General features: G+C 49.4%; 1 protein-coding gene across 26 annotated transcripts in view; it reads left to right on the top strand.

The window, feature by feature from the left end:
- Positions 1-1,280: 1,280 nt before the first annotated feature.
- Positions 1,281-23,085, top strand: part of LOC149334583 (uncharacterized) — a 122,616-nt gene continuing 100,811 nt past the window's right edge. For 10 of the 26 annotated variants that reach the window (XR_016284758.1, XR_016284764.1, XR_016284761.1 and 7 more), the window contains exons 1-3: positions 1,281-1,550; positions 2,529-2,715; positions 8,505-11,350. Coding sequence is in view for 1 of the 26 variants with exons in the window: in XM_089555202.1 (XP_089411328.1) it covers positions 7,548-8,078 (531 nt within the window). In the remaining 25 variants the exon portion in view is untranslated. Of the gene's footprint in view, positions 1,551-2,528; positions 2,716-3,221; positions 8,433-8,456; positions 11,351-23,085 lie in introns of those variants that run through there. The other 16 variants (XM_089555199.1, XM_089555196.1, XM_089555200.1 and 13 more) reach the window with 6 other exon arrangements.

Genomic DNA, 23,085 nt, shown 5'->3' with positions numbered 1-23,085 from the left:
ACAGTGATTTGTATAATGTAATGATCACTGCCCAGTGTATGTTGTGTTCTTCGCCGCGAAGCTACCGGCGCTTGTATGCCGCTCCTGTAGGAGGGCTTAGGGAGTCTCGTTAAATATTGTAGGGTGCCCGGATGCTCTCGTTTCAGTGCCCGGATGAGTTTAATTCAGTCCCCGGATGTTGGCTCTCGGTCCCGGCGTGACGTCATCACACTGCCGGCAACGGGAGCTAAAAGCATTTCAGGCTTAAAAACCTCTCCCTGTCTCTTTTGAACGGCTTAAGCAAGTTCGTCATCTTAACATTACCACCCTGAGGTGTGACGGCACTTTCGCCACCATTATAGCCTTGCCCGCTTGGGCATTGCCTTCTATATTTTTGAGCTCAATCATTTTGTTCTGTCTCCCCGCTTCCAACTCAGCTTGTTTTTTTTCTTTCTCTTTCTGCTTTTCACGCTCGTCAGCCATCACTTTCTGCACTCGGCGTAACTTTTCCCTAGCATCCGTTATATCGTGCTCTTCAAACTCCACCTCTTCAATTACTTGGCGAATATCTGGTTTCCTCATACTTTGGTTTACCTGTAAACCAAGTTCAGCTGCCAACAGCAGCAATTCGACTTTACTCAATTCCTTTATATCCATGGTTGGCGAGAGCCGACTACAAAATCTTCAAACTAATCACACACCCAGTGGTGATTAAATGCAGCAGGTTCCTCGGATAAAAACAACTTCTAAATCATCTGGCAATACGTAGTCGCTTCAGCACTCGCCTAACCAGGAACCCTTGATGGCTACCGTGTCTTCCGAAGACAGGAACTGCCAATTCCGGCAATCCCAAATCGTCGAGGTTGCCTTTAAGCGGTTGTCTTCACTACAGGCCTTTACGCTGCACTGCGACGAAGGTGACTCCCTGAGCGACGTAGCGGAGCTCCGTTGATCCCGGATCCTGAAGGCGCTCTCTCGTCAGCTGTCGTCCACCAGCCTTGTCCTTATCCCTCCGCTGCCAACCAGTTTGCTGCTAGGTACGGGCTGTGGACTCGATGAAGGCTAGGAAATGGGTCTTTATTCAGAAAATTTCACCCAAAAGGAAAGAGGGCCACAGGCACTTGGAAGGTACAGACTGGCTCCCCGAGCAGCTGTACTCTTCCCCTGCTGGAGGAAGACTCCCTTCGTTGACTGCCGCTCCATCGAACGCCGTGCCCACGTGACCAAGCTGCGCGTTCTCGGACGGAAGCGTCCTTGGGCTGTGACGTTCGCGTTTTCGAACGCCGAACATGAGCTCCGCGTCCGAGACGAGGCTGGCACCCTGCGACGCCGAGTCTGGGTCGGAACGCTCGCGGCTCAAACAGTTTCCGGAGCTCGCGGGCCTACAGGCCAGCAGTGTCTTGCAACGCAACAGCGCGCTCTGATGCGAGCACGAAGATTCCAAAACCCTGAAGCATTCTACAATGCCGGGAAGCTCAGGTTTAGAGCTTTTTTGTCCCGCATATTTCATCAAAGGATTTTTGCGGCGCACAGGGGCATTCCTGACCTCGAGCATGACGCCGGCGACGAAGGTTAGTGCCAGCCTTCCTTGTTCCTTGTTTACACTAAACTGCAAAGCTCCTTCTACTCCTGTTGTAATTAGTGTACCCTCATACTGCGCTAGCTCGACCTCAATCTTTTACAGATTACCGCTAGCGCACGCCTTTCTGTGACGTTGGTCGACCGAGCGCGAACAGTGCTTGCGCGGCGTTGAAGCGTGCTGCTGTTCTGAGCGGTTATTAGTGCCTCTGCCGCTTTGCTACGGGCCGCTGACTTCGTGCAAATGCGGTTCTCAGCAGTCCCTTCGACCCTTGTCGCAATTTATAGCCATAATCTCTATTATTCAAAAGGTGTTTCTTTAGAAGCAAAAATTTACGGTTAAGGCTGACCTCAGCGCAGTATACACTGCTTAGCTTCCTGGAGCCATGGTAAGAGTTGAAAAAAATCGTCCTAGATCCAGCTCAAAGCCAGGAGCGCCCAGGGCCAGCTAACAGCCTACTCGGACGGCTAGCCGATGAAACCAAGATGCCATGCGAAAGGGCTGAACAGGAAACTACGTTAATCCTTTGATTTGGGAGCGTTCTCCTTGAATGAGAGGAATAAAAGTGAAAGTACAATTACGAATAATACCTTCGTGTGTGCTACCAGGAGACGACAAAGAGAAGCCCAGCACCCTTTTTTTTTGCGCCGTGCGGTGATGTGTAGCGGATGCCTTTGTCTCATTCCTTTGGTTGGCAAAAGGTGCACTTTTATTTTAAAAATCATGATTTAAGAAAGATTCATAACTTTTGTTCGTAGCCTTGAGGCTTCAATCTGGGGCCACAAATCGTGACTAATTGCTCGTTAGATGTAAGGGATCGGTAGTGTACGCGGGGTCGTCGGAACGCGGGCGGAGGCCCTCATATGACCGGAACTGGCAACTGTAAGGCACGGGGCCGTAAACTAGCGTCCCCGAAGAACGCTCTCTCTCCCCCTTCTTCATCGCGGCTTTCCCGCTGCGATAAACGCAGCACAAGCATCGGACGCAGCTCGACGCCTTCCCGGTCATCGTCTAGAACCAGACGGAATGACAGCACCAACTCCTCGCGTCTCACCTGGGCAGACCGCGTTTCTGGCAAGGCTACCCGTCATCCCCCACCACCCCAGTCCTCCCAGGCAGATCCGAGAGACCAGGAGCTCAAGGCCTTGCGTGAAGAGGTAAGCCGCCTTTCCTCCCTCCTAAGCACCCCCGCCCCCTCTATGCCCCTTCAACCCGCACCCGCTGTCATTAACTCGACCCCATCATCCACAGACACTTCGAGCACCCCTCCCGCAAAGAAACAACGCACCACAGACGCCACACCCCCTCCCGTACCCTCAGAAATAGACGCTAAATTAGCAGCACTCGAAGCCAAATTTGACCACAAACTAAAAGAGCTAGACGCACGCCTCGAGGCCAGATTCAATCATTTTGCCGCCACTCTCACCGAAAAACTTGAGCAGCGCATGGACGCTATGCTTACCAAGATGATGGAGCTCTTGGAGCATAATCTTAACCATCGCATCACCCAACTTCAAACCCCCTCCACTCCCCCCATCCTTCCTCCGCAAGCACAAACCACCTATCCTGAGCCACACATACCAATTGACACCCGTCTAACTTCCATCCTCAATCCCCCTACCATCCAATATTGAATTGAATTGAATTGGCTTTTTATTTGCAGGAAACAATACAGATGAATCCCTGCGGGTGGCGTAAGGCTAAAGGCTTGGAAGCCTGACGAGGCCTTAGCCCCCTCACATCAGTTACAGCCTGCAGCAGCACACACATTTTCTGAATTTAAGCATGTACGCGGTTGCAATAGGATAACATGTTCACGCTTTTCAATTACAACACAATGAATACGAGAAATACACAGTACAATGCAGCAATATAACTAAAGTGCAGTTCAAAAGTTTTGAGCAAGAATGACGGTACATAGGCATCCATGTACAAATGAAAAGAAACTAAGCCATAACTTGCGTTCGTTGCGTACAAACTGCAAGTTTCTAATAACACAATTGAACAGAAGTGAGTATTAGCGTATATCAGTCTAACAAAGAGCAGTTTATGGAAAAAGCAGTTTAGCGTTTATGGTTCTAAAATTATATTTGAGGAAAATAGGAATGCTCGATAATTTCGTTTGAAGGCTCTGAATGGTTGGCTGAAGTCAACATAAGATTCGTGTATGTTAAGCAGTCTAACTATTTGATAGTCCATAGCCTGTTTGCCATAGTTTGTTCTGAATTTTTATACCTTTCTCTTACGATACCTGATTGCATATCTCATGGAGGCATGCTGGATGTTATCGGCATATAGCTGTTTTTTGTATATTAGTTGCATTATCCGGAAATTGTGCACTTTTTTAACTGGAAGGATATTATGTTTGAAGAAAAGTGGTTGCGTAGGCAAGTTTCTTACTTGACCTTTGTAATTCTCTAATATCCGAAGTACGCGCTTCTGCAGAACTAATATTCTCTCATAATTCCCTTTGGTGGTCGTACCCCATACTAGCATACCATAGAGCAGTTTGGAATAGAATAAAGTGTAGTACATTGATCTCTTCAGCCAAAGAGATAAGATATGGGCCACTTTACTTAAACATCCTACAGAACGCGCGAGTTCCGAAATTAAATGATCTACATGATAAGTCCATGACAAATGTTCGTGAAACCATATTCCAAGAAACTTTTGCGTCTGCACTTTCTCCAAGTAATGGTCTTCAAACTTAATATTGATATTATCACATGCATTCTTATTGATGGGTCTGAATACTATGTATTTAGTTTTTTCCGCATTGAGCTGCAACTTATTTTTTTCTAGCCAACGGGACAGTTCTAGCAGATAATCATTAGCTTCATTTCTTATTTCTTGGATGGTTGTGCCTGTAAAAAGTATACTTGTGTCATCAGCAAACAATGTGATTTCAGGTGTGTGTTTTAGCTCAGTGATATCATTAATGTAAAACAGAAATAGTACTGGCCCTAGTATCGAACCTTGTGGGACACCTGCTTTTATAAGTAGTTTCTGGGAACATACGTTGTTCAAGGTAACGTACTGTTGCCTCATTGACAAGAAACTCTGGAAAAGATTTAAGGTAATGCCTCTAATGCCACATCTGTTCAATTTACTAAGCATAATATCGTGATTCACCGAATCAAAGGCTTTCCGTAAATCGAGGAAGATACCTAGGGTATACAGCCTCCTGTCAAGATTGTTAATAATATGAGTTTTAACTTTTACGAGGGCTTCTTCTGTCGTCTTGTTTTTTTGAAAACCATATTGGGATGACGAAAGTATATTGTATTTGTTAAGGTAAGTTGTAAGGCGCTTGTGAATGCACTTTTCATAAATTTTTGAAAATGCGGGCAGGACTGAAATTGGTCGGTAATTTGAGATATCATTTGTAGAACCACCCTTATGAACGGGGACTACTTTCGCCACCTTCAGTTTCTGTGGGAAGATTCCAGTCAGAAACGATAGGTTTATTAGGAACGCAAGTATTGGACTAATTACAGACGAGACTTCCTTTATTGGCGCTACCTTAATTTCGTCATATCCACTCGAAGCAGTGGCTTTTAATTCCTTTATAAATCTGGCGACCTCAGCTGGCGGGGGGAACACTAATTATCTACCCATTTTAGCTTGGAACTGCCGCGGCTTCCGGGCAAAGCGCGCGCCTCTGCAACTTCTCCTTCCCACCATCACGCACACGCCCCACATACTACTTCTACAGGAGACTGCACACCGGGCAACCCTCCCCTGCTACACATCTACACACTCGGATACCACTAACACACCCAAGGCGTCCACACTCATCCACCGCAGCCTCACCTACAAAACTTATCACATCACGTCTGAGACGTCCTGCGTGATCACAGAACTTATACATCACACACATTCACTTCCTTCTATATTTATACCAAACATACACCACCCCCCGTCCCTGCCGATGGCCCCGCTAGAATCACTTCTGCGAAAGCTACACCATCTAGCAGGGAAACATCCCCTACTCATCGGTGGGGACTTCAACAGTCAGCATACTGACTGGGGATACACAACCACGACACATCGAGGTCGCAGGCTCTGGCTGCGCTTGCAGAACCTCCAACTCACTGTGCACAACACGTTTCAGACGCCTACGAGGATCGGCAACAGTGTCAGCATGGACACCAGACCGGACCTGACGCTGAGCCGCTGTATCCGCGGCGTTACCTGGAACAGAACACAACATACACTGGGCAGTGATCATTACATTATACAAATCACTGTCCCGTACAAAGCACCCCGTCACGCAAATACAACACACAAACTCATTAACTGGGATGCCTTTCGCGCTGTACGCACCGCCCTCCCAGACGCTCCCATTGCAGACATCGACGAATGGGTGCCGTCACTCAAGCATGACGTTCACCACAACACGCGAGACATTGAAACTACAACCGAAACACCTACCCTTGACACACGCCTAGCCCACCTCTGAGAGGCTTATCACAGCATCCTAGAACGCTGGAAAGGCAACAAACACAACAGAACGCTTAAGAAGCGGCTGGCCGCGCTGCAGACACAAATCCAACAGCACTCTGAGGAGCTCTGCCGTTCCAACTGAGGACAGATATGTGACGGCATCGCCGGAAACCTGTCCAGCAAACGCGCATGGCAACACCTCCGACACCTCATTGACCCCACGCGCACCAAATCAGCAACACAGCACCACGTAACACGCCTCACACATGAACACATTGACGATCCCGACACCCTTCTAGACACACTTCAAACCATGTACACATCTCCAGGCGGCCCTATACCTCTACCGCACTACACAGGACAAGCAAATCACACACTCGACACCGACATCACGGAGACGAAAGTCAGAGCGGCGCTCCTGACTCTCCGCGCCAACTCCGCACCTGGTGCAGACCAAATCACAAACTCCATGCTCCGTAATCTGGATGACCAATCGATCACCCACATTACGAAATACTTCAACCAGTGCTGGAGGGAGGGTAACCTCCCGCAGTCCTGGCGCCACGCGAAGGTAATATTCATACCTAAACCCAACAAACCACTTACACTTCAAAACCTTCGCCCTATTTCGCTAACCTCATGCCTTGGGAAGCTCCTAGAGCATGTTGCGTTAGCGAGACTCACAAATCACATGGCGGACAACAATCTTTACCCGCATTGCATGGTAGGATTTCGCCCCCATCTATCCGCACAGGACGCTATGCTGCAACTCTCACACGACATTTTCGGCCCGCTTCTTCCGGGTCACACCAAGGCAGTCTTAGCTTTGGATCTCTCCAAAGCTTTTGATCGCATTGAACATCAGGCGATCATGACTGCTCTATCCCCCTTGAATGTGGGTGCGCGCACGTATGCCTACATTCAAACATTCCTCACCGACCGCACAGCTGAGATACACTTCGGCCCTCTGTCTTCCCCCTCCTACACTCTTCAGAGTATCGGCACCCCTCAAGGGTCCGTCCTTTCCCCCTTTCTCTTTAACATTACCCTCATCCCCCTCGCCCGAAAATTGGCCACTATTCCCCACCTGAAGCACACTCTTTATGCCGACGATATCACCCTGTGGACCACTCACGGCAGTGACGGAGACATAGAGAACACCTTACAGGAAGCAGCCACCCTCACCCAAAATTACGCACGGACCATCGGACTGTCTTGCTCCCCAGAGAAGTCCGAACTCTTCCTCATCCGGCCTAAGAACCACCGCTGCCCCCGCTCCCCCATTGCCATTGAACTGAATGGTGACCCGGTACCTGAGGTTAGAACCCTCCGTGTATTGGGACTGCAAATCCAGAACGATGGCAAAAACACCACCACCCTCAAGAAACTCAAGCAGGTTGTAGGCGCGATATCGCACCTCATCCGCAGGGTTTCGGGACGTCATAGAGGCATGAAGGAGCGCGACCTATGTCGCCTCATTCATGCCTTTGTCCTCAGCCGTGTGCTGTACACTACCCCATACTGACACCTATCCAAACATGACATGAACGCTTTGGATGCTTTGATTCGCAAGGCATTCAAGGTAGCACTTCACCTTCGCCTCAACACACCCACAGACAGATTACTAGGCCTGGGCCTCCACAATACGATCGGGGAGCTGGTGGAGGCCCACCGACAGGCCCAATACATCAGGCTCACACAAACCTCCACAGGTCGGTATATCCTGGACACCCTCGAAATCAAAATACCGGCCAACGACCCAACCCTCCTCGCCATCCCAAGAACCCTTGACCGAGAGCTCCTCATCAGGCCGGTCCTGAGGAATATGCACCCCTCCCACCATGAGCAGCGCCGCAGAGCCCGTGCAAAGGCACTCCATCGAGCGTACGGCCCCCAGCCGGAAGCCGTATGGGTGGACGCTGCCTGCACGGGTGATGAAGCGACAGCAGCTGTGGTGGACTCCTCTTTATCCGCCCTCCTCACACTACCTCTCCCTCCAGACACGTCCCCAGAGGCTGCAGAGGAAGCCGCCATTGCCTTTGCTATAACCCTCACGGAATCCGGTACATTTTAAGCGATTCTAAAACTGCGATTCTAAATTTTGCTCGAGGCCGAGTCGATGTCCCTGCTTTAGGCATACTGGACTCGCCCGATGCCCCCCCCCCCCCCCCCCCCCTGCCCCGCCAAGTGGAGCTGATATGGGTGCCCGCGCACTCCGGGAATCCCGGAAACGAGGCCGCCAACCTTTTAGCCAGAGGTTCTTTAAACCGGGCTCAGGTGGCCTCTGATCAGGGATTCACGAAGGAGCGCATGCACTCATTCAGTGAGCTGACCCAGGCGCACAGAGCCTTACGCCAGCTCTACCCCCTGCCCCACCCCTCCCTAGATAACAAACACGCAACACTCTGGCGCAGACTAAAAAAACACACATTCCCTTCACCCCTTACCCTAGCCCATTATCATCCCTCCTTCCCCACTCCGGCATGCACTCTATGCCCAGAACCCTTCGCCTCTTCCCTCCACATCATTTCCCTCTGCCCGGCGGACCCTCCCCCGCGGGACCTAGAGAACCTCAAGACCTGGGAGGGCTGGGAGACCCTGCTGCGCTCGGAGGACCCGGCCGTGCAGACCATCGCCACCGGCCGTGCTGCCAGTGTTATGGACCTTCGGAACATAAACACTTGAGTGCAGTGGGGTCGTGCGGGGACCCTGGGGCGTGCCCCGAATTCCTCTGTAAATAAAGTTTTCTCTCTCTGTCTCTCTCTCGGAACGCGGCTGGGGGCGCTCAAAGCGAAGCCTCTCCTTTCTCGGAACGCGGCCGCTCGCGAACGCGCCCGGAAGTACGGGTGTCCCCCGCCCCGCAGTACCGATTCGCGCACGTACTGGCACGAATGTGTATTTGTGTTTGTTTTTATGTTTATTTAGTGGTAGAGAGGGTGGTTTACCTTGTTGAAGCCGGAGGGCTGGCCATGCCCTTGAAGAACCAATCATGTTAAGACCACAACATGATTGGAAGCTATGAAATGTGGGCCGGGCCTTTAGGGCTTTAAAACCGGGCCCCGGAGCCGGAAAAAGGGTTCTGCGCTAAGGTGAGATGCTACGCATCTTCGGCTATGCCGAGTAGGGGCCTCCTCTAGTATTAGCCAGTTCCACCTTTTTGTTGTTTCGTATCGTTTTGACCTTTAATTTCACTCTAGTGCCTGAACATGTATCTAATGTAAATTGTTGTACGTAAACTTCAAGTATTCGCCTTACCCCTGCGTCTCAACTCATCGCGAGACCGTCTCTGACGGGGCACCCCTGGTGCAGAGATCAAGCTTCAGTCTTCAAGTTAAACCAACCGTCTCTGGCGGGGCACCACTGGTGCGAGGAAGAAGAACCTGTTAAATTTACTGGCGCAGTCGACAGGATCCTGCGGCCATCGGAAGACGGCGCAGGAAGAAGACTTGAAGGCAGGAAAAAGGCGACGAGAAGGCAACAGGTCAGCGTTCGAGAACAGACCTGCAGGGAGAGACAGAGGCGAGGACCACGGCAGTAGTCCAGCGACGAGAGTCTGCATCCGGTCAAGGAAAGCACCGCGTCGAGAACTTGACGGTCACCGGCCGGTCACAGCAAGTGACGACAACGTGCACAGGACCAGCGGCGTGCGACAGCTCGTCGCAGCGTCCGGTGAAAGTGGCGGTGGACTGCGACGCCAAGGAGCTGGCAATGCGGATCGACACATCGAAACTGTGAGTTTCCTTCGTCGCATTGTTCACGTCCCTGTTCATGTGTTCGAGCCGGTAGGACAGTTGAGGGGTACAGAGGACGGTATGGTGTGTTATCCATGCCGGCCCTCACTCGACGTGAGGTACCAGGTTGAGTTAGCGAAGGCGCACTTAGCGGACCTTCAGGCTCAACTTGCGAAAGTAAATGGCGGAAAGGCGCTGCTTCGTGAGGAAGAACCTCAGGATGTTAAGTATGTCTTGAATGTAATAGAAGCAAGACGCCAGCAGGTAGAGCTCGAGATCTCAAAGATCAAGGAGAGTAAAAGAGCCAGTGAATCAGCCAGGGAGAACTGCTCCGAGTCCCGAGAGGTGAGGCCGCCTGTGCTGGAGGACAAAGGATTATACTTGTCATGCACAGGTCAGGGAAACAGCAGTGAGGACGCTGAAAGCAATCAGCCGGTATGCGGGAACGCATCTTTGTTAGGAAAGGCCGCAAAAGGTTCAGGAAGTGAAAACAGGATTCCTGAAGGACGCGGAAATATCACAGCTTTTCCGCCACCGCGGGCGGCTAGCAAAGAACAGGAGCAGCCCAATTCTCGTGATCTAGGGTCAATCGAGGCCAAGGTGTCCGATAACAAACAGGACAGCGGTGGAATTCCTTCAGGCTCTATGACTAAGATAGTGACCTGCGACACGGAGCTAGTAACAGGTGAAAATCTGGCGTTGCTGCAAACACACACTGTGTCGGGCATAGGGCATGAAGTGCCCCGTAGCGTTACTGGTGGCAAGAGCCCTTCATCCGAGGCAGAGAGCGGAGGTGGGCCTGCTGGGCCGGCCGGGCAGAACGCCGCGCAGTTGTCGAACGCACACGGTGTGTGTCCGGCCAGGTCATTTGAGGACCCGGAAATGAGTAGCGACTTGCCGCAAGGCAAGCTCGGGTCAAGTGACTGCGAGGGAGCTCATGAAGCCTCGGAGTTAGACGATGCCACGAAGCCGGCAAATGCCCATCAAGCAGGGAACGGCAACGTCAATGTTTACCTGAGCAGGAACGCGGCAAATGGCTCTAAGCGAGGCGAAGTGCCAGGAGGCAGGTGCGCGGCTTTCATGTTGAAAGCCGGTACGTGGAACATTACGTTCCGTGCTGCAGGTCGCCGAATCAAGCGTAGCGAGACCGGCCGCATTGGTATGGTTAAACGGGGCAAGGGCTATGCTCCTTACGCAGCACGCGGTTCGTACCGGCGCACCAGAGAGAGCGGGCCCTCAGGTGCGTCGTGTAGTCATGGGTTTGGACCCATCAAAACCCGAGACGTTTTTGATCCTGGAGGGCACCAGCTTTTGAGCTCTCGCCCCGCTGTGGCGCCAGCCTAATGAGCATAGCGACCATTAGGTGTTAATCGTGTCGATTGAGACACGTGGGGGCTTGAACGCACACAGGGACGCTCGGTGCGACCAAGGACGCTCACGTGGCCGCTAACGGACCCCATATCAGTGCTACTGAACGCTCCAGTTGCGAGTGTCTGTGTGTGTGTGTGTAATCATTCGCGAGCAGGACGAGGGTGTGTACTTGAAGGTGGTCAACTGGGTGCAACCCACCAACTTGGACGCCGTGGTACGGCGCACGGCAGGCATGCCGCTGTGTGTGAGTGCATTTTGCTTATGTTTTCTTGGTGCCCTTAAGCATTTTGCGTAATGTTGTGTTGGTTCCCGTGTGCATTATTTTGCTTTTGGTTTTGTTGGTGCCAGTGCTAGTGTAGCTGCGGTATGTCACCCACAGGTTGGTTTTGTGACACGTACCGTATAATTCTAAAAGTGGCATTTGAGCCCCATCCCCAGGATTCCGGCCCATGCGCCTCAGAAAACCGGTCGCGCCATCTCGCGACAGCCGGCGGCGCGGCGGCGCGTAACTGAATGGCGATGAAAAATAAAAAATCAATATCTCGTCACGCATAACAGTTACAAGCGAGCTCTGACCCTGAGGGGTTAAATACCTCATAAAGTTTCTTTTAATAAAGTTTCATCACGGTGGCTTAAATATTGCGTTTACCCTGCGCGATGAGATATGGTCGCATGATGCCTATGACGAGGTCGCGAAAAAAACCCCACTTGTCCTCACTTGATCACTCACCGCTGCCATGATTTACAATATATCGGACTGCTCTAGGAGCTTTAAGTAGAGAAATGTCCCATCTTTTAATAGATGTAAAGTATTTTACATTTGAAAGAGGCAGAATTTTTCCCTGGCTATTTTTCTATTCATCATGCATCCTCAGCATCGGCAAGAAACGTGTGGCGCCCTCTCTTGGTGCGTTTGGCTAGGCGCACGTCTACGCTTTTTTTGCTTGCTTTAAGGAGATCAAGTCACGCCTTGTGAATGCGCGCTTTTATTAAAAGTGTCCCCATCAGATGTAGGCACACAAACATGGGCCGCTACAAGAAAGTGCTCGCCATGTATGGGTATTAGAGAGGATTATAAGCAAACTCCAGAGCTTTACAGACACATTTACTATTGCAAACGCATACAGTGGCTACTTCAGGATGAGTGATAGTGGAAATGCGTGCGCATTAACTATACAAAGCCACGAAACTTAGGTATTAGTGCATTAATCGCTACATCTTAAAGCTGAATAGCGTTCAGCTCTTCGAAAGTTTAGGCGATGCGGTCAAAATGCAGCAGGGATGCGTTGAAATCAGTGTACCTCTGTAGTCTCTTTATTGAATATAAAGCTATTTCTGTAAAGGTACAAGCCCAATCAAGCCGAATTCGTTTGGCTTCTTGCTGTACTCCTGTCATCTGTACATATATAGGTGCACATAAGCTTGTATACGTTGCAAGTACTGCAGGATTCTATGCAAGAAACCTGGTGCTCCGTTTCGTGCCTGTTTCACTAACTGATTGTGCGCATTAGGCAATTTGTCCAGTGTAACAATTCGTAGTGTGGTAATTCACAGCAATTCTTCTAGGTTGTTAAAGTGCCTCCAGTTATTCGATCATTCGCCGTCGCTAAGGGCTTTGTCATTGCCGTAATCACTGCTAATTTCCGCGTTCGTGTCAAAAGTGTGTGCAAACTATGAAGCGATAACGAAGAGTTCATAGAACGGCATGTTGTGAGGTATTCTGACAAATCTGCCATTTGCTGTGCAGGAAGCTACGCCTTTTCCCAAAGCTGCAACCCAGAGGCAAATCCAATTAAAATTTTATGACTATAATTTGCATTTATTTGAGAAGTAAACGCCAGCCAAATAAGTTCTTGTAGGATAACACGACGTTTCAAAGCCGGCTCTGTTTCTGCTTTAAGGCGGCAGCTGGGCGCTCCATCCGGGCCACTTGCGCAATGCGCCGCTCGCGCTGTCCATTAGCGACAGGACGCTACGTGCACGCGGCCTAGAATATGCAGTTAATTTACGTGCGTTGTAAATGTGTACAACAATGCTTAGGCACTAGCTTGCGAGCGGCGCGAACTTGATACTTTTTTGTATTTTGTGAATTTTGTACAATGCTTCCCCGTCTTTTCTGCCGGTCGCTTTCCTCCGTACTTTTCCTCGCTATCCTCTCCCTGTGACTTCCGCCGGCTCTGAATTCCGTGAATTCCACCGGCTGCAGCTCTCGTGCTTCTTTTTTGTATTTTTTGTCAGTAAACGATTACTACTACTTCTTGAAGGTGCGACTGCGGGCGCGTTGCGGAGCCTTTTTTAAGCCCACATAAGGTCGACCGCAGGGTCACGGAGCTTAAACCGTGGATGTAGGAAAAGGAAGTGGTTCCCAGAAAACATTCAACATTCTCCTCCGTCATGACTCAAGTAGAAGGCTTCTGCGCAGTTTGGTTCGGTTTCCACCACAATAGTGCCGTCAAAGTCACCCCTGTAGTGGCATGGCTGGGAAGTATGGCCACTGCGCTTCTGTTCATTTGCTTGACATCAGTTTTGTGCTGCTTCATTCTTTCCGTCATATTGTTGGTGTCCCCAGCCTAAGCCTCGTTTACATGAACCGGACTGCGGTAGATCGAATCGGGGGGTCAAGTTGTGTAAGGTCAGCCCGACTCGACGATTGCGTGTTTACATGAACTAGATTTTAGCGAGTCGAGACCGGTTCAACTGCAGCGACACCAATCGTCGAGCAGCGCAGCGGGTGAGGGCAGTGGCAGCCTCCAAGATTGCGGCACGGCACCGCTGTCTCGCAGGCGCGATGGCGCAAGCGTAAAAACAGGATCGTAATTTATGCTCTCCACTCCCGCTAACCCGACTCTTCGTCTGTATCCGGTTTACGTGCTATCTTCCGTTGGGATTGAGCGAGTCAACCCCCCCCCCCCCTGCAGCGGAGTTGACTGGACTCACTTCCTCGACTCCCGGAACCGACTGTACGATGTTTACATGAAACCAGTAACCGGTTTTCAACTGAATTCCTCAACTAAACCCCTTCAAGTAAACGCCGCTCTAGACACCATGCACTCGAGCAGGGTTTTTGCGTACCACGCCTTGCATCTTTTCTGTAGGACGATGGGTCTTCGGGATAGGGGAGGAGGCGCCTGATAATGATGTCCGGCTGGTACCCAGTTTCCACCGCTTCCTTTCCGCGAATGCTGGCCAAGGTTTTGCTGACGCCTTTTACGTACAGATTGCATACGCGTTTTTGCTCCTGGCGTGTACTTAGCCTACGCGTAGAATTGTTTTCGTTGCGTTTTTTCCCATAAGGATGTTTCCTTTTGTTGACAAGTTTTAATGGTGCAAGGGCCGCCTTGCACCAAAGAGCGCCACGGAACAGTGTTTTCTTCTACATAAGATTAGGTGAAAGACATTTTTCGAGTCAATTCACCTCAGAGAAACCACGAAAAAATTTGTATGCATTGGAAAGCGATAGGTACCCGGGGGGCACTGGGAATCGAACAACCGAACCGCCCGCGAACCGCATGCTAAAAGCACTGCTATCGCTGATTTTAAAATAAATAAGGAAGAATTGGGCATCGCTTTTTTTTTTATTCGTGAAGTCTGCCTTGAGGCATAAGTTGAGAAAAGGGGGAGTGGAATGTAGGTTACAGAAAGTTAAAAGAAGGAGTGTAGACCAGTTTCGGCGAGGTACTCGCATAGGCTGCTGGTGAAGTGATTGTCCATAGTCCACTTCACATAGTCCCCGTCGCGGTTCCACCACAGGCCGACCTCCCTGAGGAGCCGTTTTCTAATAGGGGCCGTCGCTGGGCAAGTCCACAACAGGTGCCGCACATCACAAATGTCCGGTGCAGCGCCGCAGTGAGGGCACCTGTCAGTTGCTGGCATCGCTTTCAACCTAAACTTGCTTGAATTTCACGCTACCCTTCGGACACAACTCTTTGACAATATGTTCCTATCAGAAAGGCTATGACAACGCGACACAAGATTCGCAGAATTAAATGGATGGCGAACACAGGGAGAAATGGGCGTTATTTTCAAGAGGTACGTAGGTGACCGGTTGCGGGGGTAAGGGGGAGGAGAGAGCAAAGGGCAGTAGGGAGAGGGTGCTGTCTCCTGCTGTACCTTTGTGTGCGCCTTTCTCTTTTTCCCCTTTTACTTCTCCTCGAGCCGTGGACCGCAGGCCGCGAATTCTTCTAAAGTGCGCTGTTTTTTTTACTTCCGACGCTGAAGAACGACAAAGCTGGCGCGTCTGCCAAACCGGTCCTGAAAGGTCTCCTGCATGAACGCATCCCTGCCGGCTCACGTACTAAAAAAAAAAAAAAAAAAAACCCCTTACAGCTGCTAATGCGCCACTCCTGACTGAAGCGGTCAAACATTTCCCAAAAATCCCATCAGAGTTTTTGGAGAGAATCAGTTGCATTCTCTGACGTCCTGGTTACGCAGGACTGCCACCAGCTTTGCGAAGAGAGCAGTGCAAGGCACAAAGAATGGCACAAAAAGAAATTTTGGTCCATTTGTCGTGGCTACGGCAAATGCGAATTAGGTGTGTTAGCACTGCGGTTTCGATATTGGAATCCACTGATCACGGCTGCAAGTTGATGCAGAAGATACCCAAAGCACAGCGCGAGAGACGGGTAGTTTAGGACACGGGATGTTCGGCTGCGGTGATGTAAGAGCGAGTGCTGTGCTGCTGAGGTGCGTCGTATTACGTGTCATGTCGATCTGCTACTGTTTTCCATATGGTTTGAACACGGTTCATGTACATAGAACAAAAGACAGTGATGTAGTGGTCTGATGCAGTGGCCAGCAAAACTAATCTATACGCGCCGTCCGGATTCGGAACCCACTCGGTCCGTAAGGTATTTTCGTTTAGTTAATATTATTTAAGGTCAAGAAAACTCCAGACATACAGACGGACCTAGGCGAACACTAAGAAGCCTCAGCACCGGGTAAAAAAAAAAAAACTTTGATCGCATCAGGTCGCTGTTGTTCCACTGCCATGTGGAGCAATACCTTTCTGCGGCCACGTAATTGGTGGAAGCTTCGGAAACCACGCGTCCTCAGCCTGTGTGCCAAGAAACCAGCCGTATTGCGTTTATTTTTTCTTTTCTCACCCAGCGTGTTCAAGGCGGGCTGACTGTGCGGCTGCCCTCCGTGCTCCCTTTGTTGGCGTGCAAGAAAAGGAAAAGTCAGGTCGCGGCTAACAGGGTTCTGTGCCTTCTTCGTGCGACTTCGAGCGGTGATTTGTCAAAAATTACTGCGAGTATACACATAACATAAGACATGACTAAACGTCCCATAAGCGGCACAGAACTTTTTCGAGACAACGGGACAAGATTTTGCTGCGATAATCAGAGAGCGGAGCCCTAAAAGCCTGACAGTTGCTATCATTGACAACATGGTCGGGAAGGTATCTAAACTGTGAAGGATGAGGTAAATGGGATAGTTGGTTGAGGAGCAACAAAACTTTCAACCACACCAGCACTTCTCAGCATGAGGGGTTGTTTTAATAAATATTTTGTGTAATGGAGCTCCACAATACTGGTATTACTGCAACAAAATGGCGATATTTCTACTTCACAGCTGCATCAGAATGCACATTTTCCGTTCCATAGTTGCCCCAGAACGCCCATTTTTGTTCTCCAAAAGCCTTAAAAAAAAAACATATTTTGGCCATTCCAGCACTGTTGTCAGCGCTCCGTCACTCAGTCGCTAGCTTTCGTTGCAAGCAGTCTCAGTCACCCGGAAGCAGGACTCCGAAAGTTCGCGAACAATGCTGAAACGGTGAGCGCAAGCGGCGCCTATGTGTTGATCCTGCGTGAACTGAACGAAGCCTTCAACGGTGGGCAGAGTCACGCGTGATCTTGCGATGCCACCATTATTAGGAAGTGCGCGCCCACGAAGTCAAAACCGCCAGACGCAAGAAACAGCAAAAACAAAAAAGGTGCCATTTGGGCATTCGAATGCCAGTTCAGCGTCAATTCATTCGGCTTTACATGTTTGGCCAGTGAAATGCAGACTGACGCTGCCAGGTAAGCTGTAGGTACTCTGAGCAGCTCCGTCTTTCATAGTGAGGCGGAGCTAACCAAAGTGCAAGCGCAGAATAGAAGGCTTGATGATCGATACAACTCATGAACGGTACGACGAATACACCCTATGGCTTCACCGATTGGCATGACGCCGTGATATCTTGTACCTGTCAGCCTGTCATCACGAGTTTTTGCACGTTAAATGGGATTACTGAGGATTAGGCAGATTAAACACGACGATAGCGAAACCCGGTAGACGGCATTTGACGGAAGGCCTCCTTTCAGGAGAATTTGCCGATTACGGCTCTTGAGTTCTATTCGACAATTTTGACTTTCTCAGCTTCTCCGATTATCGGCTGTTGAAAAGAAGTATAGTATGTGATTAACGTAAATTGAACCAAGGATAAAAAATGGAGTTCCAGAGCTACATGAAACCACCCACAGAGTGTTTCCCGTCGTATGGTCCTCCTCAGAGTATTTTATAAATTCCGATTAATTAGTTAATTAGGTAAGATTAATTATGCTAAATTTTAAACATTCACTTTAGGTTAACGTGCTTTTTGTTAAGTTGTAGAGGAGCGTTACGAAAGAACCGATCAAGTTTTTTTGTAGGAGCGTGTCTTCTACGTTGTTCTTTCTTCAAGTTTTTTAAAAAAAGCCCGCGAAATATGAAAACGCCACGTGTTTTCTGTCTTCCGCTACCGTACTGTCGCGTTGCAAGCCAGCTCTGAATGAACGAAGCGTGTGCGCTCACCGTGTCCAAGTAAGCGGCCGGGGCGTAGTTCGACGGGCTGCAAAATTATGAAAAAAAAAGAAACGAAGACTACACTGGAATACACGACTTCACTACTTTCACTTCATTTTTTGGTTTGCCTGCGCGATGTCTCATAAAAGCCCTATCGCAATTGGCAGATGACGCCGTGCGCTTTCCATGCTGGAAGAATGTGCTGATCGCACTTTCAAGATTATGCTAAGAGCGGCGTCGACTGCTCACTTCCAGAAGGTGAGCGCGCACGCTTCATTCAGAACGCGCTTGGCAGCGCTACAATGCAGTAGCGCAAGAGCGCAATGAAGTGTTTTTTCTTTTTCATATTTAGCGAGCATTCCATGAAAACTCGAAAAAAGGGCCACGTACGTTGCTACAAAAAACTGGATCGGTTCTTTCGTAACGCCCCTGTACAACTTAACAAAATGCACGTTCCCTTACAGTAAACGTTAAAATTATGTATAATTGATCTTAAATAAGTAACTAATTAAGCGAAAATAAGAAATACTCTGAGGAGCGCCACACAGTGAGCAACAACATATCGTTGGTTTCACCTGGCTACGCCGCAACCCTTTTTTTTTTAAATCTTTGGTTCAAGTTCCGTGAAACACCCTGAATAGATTTGGCCTGCAATTGCGTCTATCTGGAATGAGGCAGGGGCCCTTGTGCTTGCCTCGTCCTCTGGAATAATGAAACACGCACCATATGGCGCCTCTTGGAAAGCGCTTGGGTGCTTTATTTCGTTGCTAAGGCGTTTCACTAAAAAACCTAGGGTTCCGTGTTTTCAGTATTTCTTTTTTTTTCATTTGGGGGTTATATGGTGTTTATTTTTTCTCTTTGGTTCGATGATTTTCGCTTTCTACTTTCAATGCCGGAGAGAAACCGGCGTTTATCGGGATAGGTGTTGTAAAGCGGCTGTATAGTTACTGGAGAAAATATAGCGCACCTGATTTTTTTTATTAAACACATACCAAACACCCTACCCAATGAATTAATGCCCAAACGAGTAAAAATAAAAGAGAAATGCTATGACAGCAACGGAACGCTGTACGACGTAAGATTATTCAAAATTTTGGCACGAATGTAGTTGAGAATACTGCCACCGCATTGAGCCTCTGCCAGTGATGGCATCGCTTGGATTCTCTGTAGTGTATATAGTACATACACACGCAAATACTTGGAACGACGAACGCACGGCGCCGGATATTCTCGTAATGGAACTATAAGGCTTTAAAGAGTATAAAATGTTATATTTACACGTAGTGAAAAAAAAAAATGGACTCGTACATTGAGAGATTTGTCAGCCATCGGAGGAATGCGGTCAGAAAGCACACATTTTACATTTGCGCTTGATGGGGGGATGGCAAGAAAATCAAGAGATGGTTTTAACAAGACCGGCCATTCTTTACAGCGCGCTCTCCATAAGCTGTGAAAGTAAACGTCAGCAGATGTAATTTTGAACAGCGATTATTCTGAGATCCTTCTTTCAAAAACGGGTGGTCTGCAGAGCTCACAACAGGCGAAAATAATCCATTAAAGACTTCTTTGTCATCAATTCCTGCTCTATGGACGGGTCCACACTTGCACTTGATGCCAGAAGTCATGGCTATCAAGTGAGTTTTCGCGGAAGCTGCGCATATATTTCTCGCGGACTTCATAGCTTGTCGAGTAGCGAATATATCGGTCTTCGCACCAAACGCTGACCATTCAGGAAGGTATTGACCAGTGAAGGTGCAGGCTAGATGAACCAGGATTGAGTACACGCGGCAGACAAGTGCCTCCTCTGATTCCAATGATTTTATTGCTGTGTTTATTGCTTCGATGTTCTATACCACGCGATTACACTTCACAAAAACTATATATACAGTCATGTCTTCGGGGATAGCGAGTACTGCTAGCAGGCTCTAGAGCTTTTCACCTTTTGTTTGATTTCTCTCCAGAAACCAAGAACATGAATGAACGCTAAAAAAAAAGTACCAGCTCTCAGGGGAGCCACAGTGGCAAGTTGCCAAACTGGCAATGAGAGAGACGTGCAGGCAATGTGAAAATCCCGCCGTATTCCCCTGGAGCCTGTAAGCACTGCTGAGCCGAAAGAGCAGAAGATTTTGTCGGGTGGGGAGCTTGTCCTGGGTACTCTCGTGTCCTGTTGCGTTCCTCGTTACAGGAAACTTATGCCTGACCTACGCACTTGAAAACCGTCACGCTGGTAAAGAGAAGACAAAGGAACGCGACGACAGAATTTGGTTTCGATTGAAAGGAATGGTACCAAGGACAGTTCAGTGCGGCTGTGTTCCGGGTGGACTAGAGAAAAAAAAGTAGAGTACATTTCTTCACTTGAAACTGGCATTCTTTTCTTCAAGGACGGCTGAAAATCAGTGTTTATTGGTTTTCCAGCATTCATATCAAAATGCCGCGGGGGTCATTTTTCGGAGTTTAACGGAGTTTAACGGATACCGAAAACACGTCATCTCTACTTGTAACAGGGTTAGTTGGTGCGATTGCAATGTTAGAACTACGCTCACTTCAATAAACCGGCCTACACGGATTCGTGTACTACCAGTACGTGTGGGTCTTTGTTCTGTACAGTCCAGCCAGCGAAGCTCTAACGCAATATGTTTTCCTCTTTCCGACTTTCTACGGGAGCCAGATAAATTTCAGCTTAACTTCCACACTTTCACGCAGCTGCTGCGCGGCTTCTAGAACTGATATGATAAAACGTTCCGCTGACAAACCACTTGCCCGAGTGCCTGGCATACCGAAGTTTACCAAACATGAACCGATGCTGCAAGCAGTACAGCGACGGCGTACGCCGAACGGGCGCCGAAAAAGGGCATGCACCTCCATGTTCTTGGTGCTGGCTGGCTCCCCCTCTGAAGCCGACGGAAGTAATTTCGAGCCGTGAAGAAAAGAGGTTGGGTGCTCTGAAGGGCAACTCGAACCGCGGAAAGTTCTGGGAACCTGATAGAGCTTCAAGCCATCAAGAAAAGAGTCGCCGAGAGCCCCGCTGTCCTCCGAATGTCGTAAACCGGACCCCGCTTCCTACGCGTGCGCGAGCGCCGGTGCGTTCCGGTGGTGGTCCGGTGACGTCTCCTATAGTGCGCATGCTTATACCGGTTCTGTGGTATTCCAAGAGCGCCCACCTTGAGCGCGTACGCCAAAGAAGGGCCCTTGGAGCACACTTTCAGCATATCGAGTGCCCTCAACAATTTTTCAACCGAACATTCTCGTTCGAAAAATGAGGGGGGAGATGTCCCTTTTTCAATATAAGACAGAAGTTGTGGAAAGGATGTGAGGAGCGGGTCGGGACAGGTACTTGTCAAGAGAACGCATCATGGTAACCTTTCGGCAACTTCTTTTTACACTATCTCGATGGCTGGAGGCGTGCGTCGAGGCTTCAGGTTCCGGCATATTAGGGAGCAGCCCCCCTCACCTTCTTCCAAGAACGATACAATGGAGGGCTACTGACTCATCCCCCCTCGCGCTAACCCCTTGAGCCAGCCGAGCAGGAAGTGGAAACGCGGTCTGTGAACGAGGGTTCTTGGTTTGAAGAGACCTTCATGTAAATAAGCTTTCCTGCAATTCTGCAAGTTGTCCATTTACTTCAGACACAATGAATGCCGGCACGTCGAGAGTATGCTAGGGTGCGTCAGCGGACATCAAGGCCGCCAAGCGACCCACAGCGAAAGCGGGTATCTTCCACGGAGCTGCCTTCGTTGTCTGCATTCTCAGTGCACGCTCTGCGACGTATTAACATCGACAGCTGTTGAAGGCATGTTTCTTGGTTGTGCATCGTCGATGTTGGCGTTGATGTCTGAGAGGTACGAGCACAGTTACATCACGAGTGAAAGAATAGTGAGGCCATGCGTATTGAAAGCAATATGAAAATAAATGGCAATAAGAAATACGAATTTCATCACCTGAAATCTCGCGTTCTACAGTGGTAATCACGTCCTGTGATTTTTGTGTTCTACTCTGAGCGTTTTCTTTTTGTTTTTGATATAGTGACATTGGAGCCTCGACGCTTTGTCGTCGCCAGATGATCTCTGGAGAAACGGAAAGTTTGCTACATTCGACTGGTTTCTAGCCACACAAGGCGAGAACACGCGGTTTTTGAAGCTTTCACCAATTACGTGGCCGCTGAAAGGTCTCGTCCGTTCCCAATGGTTTGTTTTATTTGATACTGCACACAAGCCATAATAACACAGTGCACGCACGTTTAGTGAGAAGGAACGAAGTAAAGGCTCTAGGAAAAGCCTTTCAGCATGCCGTATTTTTCAGTAAGTGAGCAGACGAGAACGACGGCCACTCGGTGATGCGGTTCCATCGAGCGGCCGTTTTTTTATCAACCGCCACCTCCACAAACTGGTAAAACAACAGCCAGCTGACGGGGTCGCATTTTTTGGTGCGGCACTAAGGCTTGAATTCTCGATTTCGACGTGGTCTGTCTGTATGTCTGAAGCCTGCTTCACCTGAAATAAAATAATCGAAAATGTTTTACGGCCGCGAGTGGGTTTCGAACCCGGGCCAGCGCGAACAGATCAATTTTAGACAACTACATCGCCGCAACCGAGCATCCGGCATCCTAAACTACCAGTCTCTTGCGCTGTGTCTTGGATATCATTTCTTCAACAGCATCCGTGCGCAATGGATCCGAACACCGCAACCGCAGTGAAAACCGGAGTGCGGGCGCACCTGCGCATGTGGAGTAACCGCGCTAAATCGTCCGAAATTTGTTTTTGTGCAGCTCTTCGTACCACGCCATGACCACGCGCTCTGGTTTTAACAAAGCTGGTGGAAGTCCTTAAGCTGGTGGAAGGCATTAAAGAATGTAACTGATCCTCTGCAAAAGCTCTGATGCCATTTTTGGGAGATTTCTTTCGCGCATGGAGTGACCCCTCGACAGGACTGACTCATTACGGGTTGTAAGTTTATTTTTTTTATGACAGCCTAGAGACAAGAGTGCGTTCATGTATGAGACCTTTCCGGGCCGTTTTCGCAGAGGCGCTGACTCCGTCCTGTTTCACTGTAAGGAGCAGAAAAACAGCGCACTCCAGAAGCAACCACGGTCTGCGCTCTACGACTCCGTATATCCCGGAGGCTCCGTATATCCCGCTGCGCTCTTCGGAGCACCCATCCTGTTTCGAACAGCAGCCTGGGAAGGTTGAGTGATTGTGCTGGACATGTGTTTGTCTCTGT

Source organism: Amblyomma mixtum, chromosome 8, assembly GCF_055824585.1.
Source record: "Amblyomma mixtum isolate Tamu chromosome 8, ASM5582458v1, whole genome shotgun sequence".
NCBI classification, from domain to species: domain Eukaryota; kingdom Metazoa; phylum Arthropoda; class Arachnida; order Ixodida; family Ixodidae; genus Amblyomma; species Amblyomma mixtum.
The sequence above is the reverse complement of the archived record's forward strand: the minus strand, read 5'-3'. Positions and strand labels throughout refer to the sequence as shown.